The sequence below is a fragment of the Mangifera indica genome, chromosome 14, assembly GCF_011075055.1.
Source record: "Mangifera indica cultivar Alphonso chromosome 14, CATAS_Mindica_2.1, whole genome shotgun sequence".
NCBI classification, from domain to species: Eukaryota; Viridiplantae; Streptophyta; class Magnoliopsida; order Sapindales; family Anacardiaceae; genus Mangifera; species Mangifera indica.
The window spans coordinates 4,640,959-4,646,958 of NC_058150.1; the positions used below are offsets into that span (position 1 = coordinate 4,640,959).

The 6,000-nt window shown below is 38.0% G+C and overlaps 1 protein-coding gene across 3 annotated transcripts; it reads right to left on the minus strand.

The window, feature by feature from the left end:
* Positions 1 to 2,086: 2,086 nt before the first annotated feature.
* LOC123195714 lies at positions 2,087 to 5,570 on the minus strand. 3 transcript variants are annotated; one of them, XM_044609524.1, is made up of 6 exons: positions 5,011 to 5,570; positions 4,745 to 4,906; positions 3,555 to 4,062; positions 3,326 to 3,457; positions 2,427 to 3,252; positions 2,087 to 2,332 (listed from the first exon to the last, which is right to left on the minus strand). In XM_044609524.1, the coding sequence occupies exons 1-6, from the start codon at positions 5,317 to 5,319 to the stop codon at positions 2,317 to 2,319; spliced, it is 1,953 nt and encodes a 650-aa protein (XP_044465459.1). In that variant the 5' UTR covers positions 5,320 to 5,570; the 3' UTR covers positions 2,087 to 2,316. The 3 variants fall into 3 exon arrangements, with proteins under 3 accessions (XP_044465459.1, XP_044465458.1, XP_044465460.1); XM_044609523.1 differs by having other exon boundaries at positions 3,326 to 3,460; XM_044609525.1 differs by having other exon boundaries at positions 3,326 to 3,436; positions 5,011 to 5,569.
* Positions 5,571 to 6,000: the final 430 nt, after the last annotated feature.

Consider the following 6,000-nt stretch of genomic DNA (forward strand, 5'->3'; position numbering starts at 1 on the left):
CCGAGGTTTTTAACCTAAATATTATAATACTCCACTAATTTTACTAATTTTGATTAGCCACAACTTTAGAATCCATATAACCTCTAATGCACAATGAAATCAAAATGGCAAGGAATAAGAAACATTAGGTAATTCATTTTAGCAAGTATCCATCCACAGCATTATGCATCACAATAGCCAAATACAGAGTTCTACCATGCTGAAACAAAGAATGGGGTTTTCATTTCTCAGCGACAGAACCTGTTACAAGTATGTAAAAATTATTTGTAGTAATCAGGTTGACATACATTGGGTAAAGGAGTGGCAATTAGATTTCTTGGCAAAATTTGCCACAAAAAAGAATTACGAGTTGGATTTTATGGGATTTCTGTTCTGTATGCTTTTGTATTATACAAACAATATGTGCAAATGTTTATTCGCTTGAAAGAAGCTTCATGCTACAACCGGGAATGCAGATTCCAACTTCCTTCTTCCCACCATCTGAATCATGAGGCATGCCGCATGCCCCGGAAAAATCCCAAGGTACCTCCTTCCCTCCGTATATCCCTTACTGCTGCCATGATTTGAGCTTTTGATGTTTGCACTTGCTAAACAACCTTCAGGCGATAAAGAGGAGCAGTTGCTCTACAAGATGCTGCTCCGGCCACTCCTCCAGCAATCAAATATCGACTTGCATGAACATGCTTACTGACACCCTCAGGAAAAACCGCCTGTTCCCCAATATCAACAAGACATACCCTCTCTAAGTAATGATAAATGTTCTCCATTGTTGCTTTCTGAGGGCAAAGCAAAAGAAAGTCCCTCCATTCTTCAAAGGTTATAACTCCATTGTTATCCTCATCCACCCGCTCAACAAGGCGGGCAAGCTTCTCATCATCAGTTTCGGTCCCTACAAAAGAGAGACTGCTGTGGCTTATAGCGTGAATCTATTCACGCTATGCAACTCGCAAACAGATTAACCAATTTGAACTAACCCGGAAAAGGAGATTACATGAAAAAAGATACAAAATTTCGCTAGCCGAAACACAATTACGTGTTCTTCAATCTACATTATCACTAGTTTGCTGCAAAAATTCTAAGTAAGTCTAAAAAATAAATAAAGCCAAAAAAAAAATGTAAATAAATTCACATACACGCAAAGGGATATTATATTAAAGTTAAAATTAGAAACCGATCTGCCCTAGCAAGCGCATGATAAAGCTCTTCTGGCAGAATGCAACCGTCGTGTTCAACATCAATGGCTTGAAAAATCCGATGAAGTTCAAGCTCCTTATCATCCATATGTCGACGAAACTCTTGAAAATCGGCTACTTATACTCCGATGGAATATTCAAAGCAGAAAGGCCAGCCTCAATCTGGGCATAATTTAAATATTCAGAATATAACTTATCAAATGAATTAAAAAGACTTCGAATTCTCTGCTCTGTCTCTCTTCTTTAGTCTCCCTTAAAGCCAACAAAACATGTTCCATCGTCACAGGCCCCATCTTCTTCACTGGATTGCATCCATTTCTTCCTTTCTTTTCCTCCATTTTTCTTGATGGAAAAACAAAAACCCACTTACTGATAAATGCAAGCCCCAAGTCACCGGTGAAGGATACAGAGCGACCACATCTGCTATGAAGAACGTGCGTGCCCATCAGAAACTACTAGATTTTTTTCCCTTCTGTTCGGTATTTGTTGGTGTAAAATATTAATAAAATGTGATCGTAATTGCAGGAACTGTGTGAGGCAAAAAGGGGACTGGCGTACAGTAGAAAGAGAAAGATATGTAAACAAATTTTTATTTATGTTTTTAGACTTTTATGTAATATTCTTATTGTTGTAGCGTGAGATTTGTGCGTCCAACCAGTTTCAAAATTCCAGGAATCATAACGAATTCGACTCTTGGACCGCCCAAACGACTCAGCTTCCCAGTAATCTTTCATGAAAAATAAATAAAACAGTTAGATTTTTATAAATAATTAGTTATTTTTACCATAAATCATGAAAGGGAAACTACAAAGGCAATGCCAGAAACTTCATATTCTTCACTTATCTCTACAATGGCAATTTCAGAAACTACGAAGGCTACATATGAGCAAAGATTGAGGGAGAAGGATGGACTAATTTGCACAAGAAACATCTAAAATTTAGTTCTTAGTACAAGAGTCCCAACAGATTATACATACATAAAGATGAAATATAACATTGCTGCTAGGTCAGCTATACGGTTCTGGTTGATGCAATGCTGCCTTACCTGATAGGATATTGTTCACACTGTGGAAAAAGGTTCAAAGTTTTTGTCGCTTTCTCAAAGGCAAGCCACATACTTCTTTCATACTCCAACATATCTACAATTTGAAAACAAAAAAACAGAAAAAAAATTAAGACTAAAATCAAGCTGTATAAATCACATATGAGAAGAAGACAGGTAAAAGAACTCACTTTTGAAGTTGAATTCCTGCCTTCTCCAATGCGGCCTTCGCTGCACATCGCTCCTCTTCTCTTTGCTTGCAAAGTTTCAAAGCTTCTTCCGCTTTTTGCATGCGACTCTTGGACTCCAGCATGTCTCTATTAATCCTATCTAAATGAGTCTCCAGTTTTGAAGTCTCTGCTTCACAACACAACAACTTGTCCTCAATTTGACGAAGCATGTCCCTAACATGTGAAGCCTCTTCTTTAAGTGACTGAAGTCGTGTACTGCAAGAAGTAAATTCAGACACGGCCTTCTCATGGACAGTAGAAATATCATCAAAGTGAACTTTTTCACAGTTGTAAAGCTCACTGCACTCTTGCATGGACTTTTCATTGCAGTTCGCCTGCTCTATGGCAGAAAGTCTTTTTGCTGAATCAATGAAGTCCTTAACATGACCAGAAAATGCATCATTGTCAACTGGCATGCGATCTAGAAGAGGTAAAAATGTGTGTGCAGCTTTTGTCATGCAATCATGATTAGATGAATCGATTGAGTTCAGGATCATGATGACAAGTTGATTCTGAATATGCTGAACCATCTTCTCAAGAGATTTTGAAATTAAACTTGCTACAAAACTTCTAACGTTGTCATCCTCCATTGTAATGGCAGATCGTTTAAGGCTTGATGGCTTCTGAATATCACCATTCCAAAGCTGAAGATCTTGTCCAGAAAATGGTGATGATAAATTGTCATTGTGATTATTAAAAAGGCACTGGTCTGCCAAGAAAGTCGGGCCTTCAGGATTAAGCACATTGTCTTTAGGAATGTAGATGTGATCATATGGAGGAAATGCACCTATTAAAAAGTAACATTAGATCCTCGACCAAAGGGAGAAACGAATGCCACATATACACACATGAAACCCTACCACAAAAGAAAGGCCTGGGAGTGTGATCTTTTAAACATCGTGGAGGAGAAAAAAAAGCAAGCCTGCCCAACCAGCCCAGCACTTGGAGACCCAAGCCTTGATATATAATATCTGTTACCTCCAAAGAAAAATCTACTGTAAATAAAAAGTTTACCTCAATTGTTGGACAGCAAATAGACAAAAAATATAAGTAAAATCAGAAATCAAACAGCAACCAAGAAAGACACACTTGTGGTTGAAATGCCCCCAGCAGCAGAAATCTGCCTCCAAAACTCCATCTGTCGGCAATGAATCGTAGACTGTGACAATAGATGATCCACTGAATCTTTCTGAACTATGGAATTCCATGACTCTACCTCCTGCATGACTGTACCCCTGTCGGTAGAATTGGGTACAGTATTTTCTTTTTGTGAGGTCAAACATAGTGATGGATGTTCATTTTCAGGCAAAATTCTTGATGTCCTACCAGAATCATGGCTCTCCTTCAACAGTACATTAGTTTGACCAGAAGATGTAGGCACAGCCTCAGAATTTGGTGAATCATTGGTGTTAGACACAGTGACTTCCATCCTCTCACCCGGCTTAGTTTGTAAATCATTGTTCAGAACATCAAAAACCTTGTCGCTATCACACATAGATTGTGGCGAGCCATAGCCTTTGCTTTTGTCTACACAGAAATTTACTTCTGTAGATGATTGACTATCTGCCCATTCAAAGAATGGACATGCCCCAAATCCCTAGGTCAAAGCCACAACACTTTGATCAGAATCAAACCAATTAAAAAGACAGTTCCCCCAGCTTGTCTACAAATTTCTCATGTAGTTTATATAAACAAGAGATGGGAGAATGGTTTGAAATGAGTTTTCAGGCATTAGATCTACTTCATGACAAGGAAATAATCAACTAAATCATGTCAGCTAGCATAGAGGAATCTCTGAATAAAGCATGCTAATGGTCACATTCCCAATAACCAAGAATGCCAACTGCCGAGGCAGAGGGAAAATATCCTCTCTACCAAGTAATGGTTTCAGTCTCGAACCTGAGGCAGAAGGGAAGACCATTTGTGCTCAAAAGTGAAATAATATATTGTCAACGCCAATTACATGAATCAAATAAATGCTACTCATAGTTCCCCACCACATTACAGATGGCATGGTCTTTCTTCAGAAAAAAAAAAAAAAACCCAAAAATGAGACACAAAAACGAAACTCTATTCCTACATCCAGCCAGTAGCTCAGTCACTGTCCTTTTAAGAGAATTAACTCATTCAGCGATTCATAGCTTAAAGTTTGTTAAAAGAACCAACACTAACTTTTTAAGAGTCAAACAGAAAAAAACTAGATCAGGAAGATCAAATAAACTAACATCAAATAGAATGTAAATAACTACGTTATATTGAAGAAATGATGAAGATTATACCTTTTTTATAGGGCAAACGAAATAGCTGCGACCCACGTTGGGTTCTTTAACTTCAATCAATTTCTTACATCTTCCTGCACCACAAGGACATTCAGGAGGGACTATTGTATCTTCTTTCTTAATCTCGTCACACCACTTAAAAAAAAGACAGTCCCCACTTCCCTATAAATGGTTTTACAAAAATAAACCCAAATCAGAAAAAGAAATCCAAGCACATGAAAAACAAACACATTTAACGAAGAATCAGGAAACTCCAAGAAACGAACCAGTACAGGGCACCTGTAGAAGCTCCTACCAGGGTTCTCATCGGTTTTAGAAACAAAAATGCGGCAAATTCCATTGCCACATGGACAGTCGATCGAGGGATATTCAGAACTCCTGTTAGGTCCACCGCGACTGGAGGAGGGTGACGACTTCTCCGGTGTTTTGTTTGGGCAAAATCTTGCCCAGTGACCCCGCTTGTTACAGTAAAAGCATAAATCGTTTTGCATTCTACTATTCTCAGAAAAATGCTGCGATTTTATGGTCGGTGTTGGCTGTTGTGGAAGAGGAAGATTTGTTGACTCCTTCTCCATTTCACTCGTCTTGCAACGAGATTGATGAGAATGGTAAAGCGCGCTATTTTATATTTTACATTGATGAAAAATTTGCAGCTAGTTTTCATGCCCACAAGTAATTTTAATCACAAAAGGCCTCTGTAACTTGAGCATTATTGCCTATTACCGCAAATGGATTGCTGAGTTTTCGTCGCCTCAACACCATATTATTAACCTTCTCCAAGCTTAGATTCAGTGGAAATAGAGAATTTGAGTTCGAGACTTGGTGAGATTATATCAAAATCAGAGTTTGTTTTATCTGGCGTACTAATTATAAGATTGATCATTTTTTTTTAATTCAAAACAAGGTTTTTTTTTGTCATAAATATTATTATCATTGACAATAATAATGTCATGTGGCCATTGGATTTTTTCCCATCCATGCTTTAGCAAAACCAAAGTATATTTGTCGACTCTTGCCTACTAACTGGATTTGTAAGAATCAGACATTATTATGTGCACGCAAACGGTGATGTATTAATGTATGATTGAATATATTTGTGTTGATAGACACACGTGATGGTAAGTCCAATAGTGATAAATTTGAGAGAATGGCGAAGACATGTAGTGATAAGAATAATCGTAAAGGCGGCAGTTGGGCAATGGTATGGCCATGGATAAGGGGTGGTATAATCGTTCCAAACTAAAAATTTCATACAA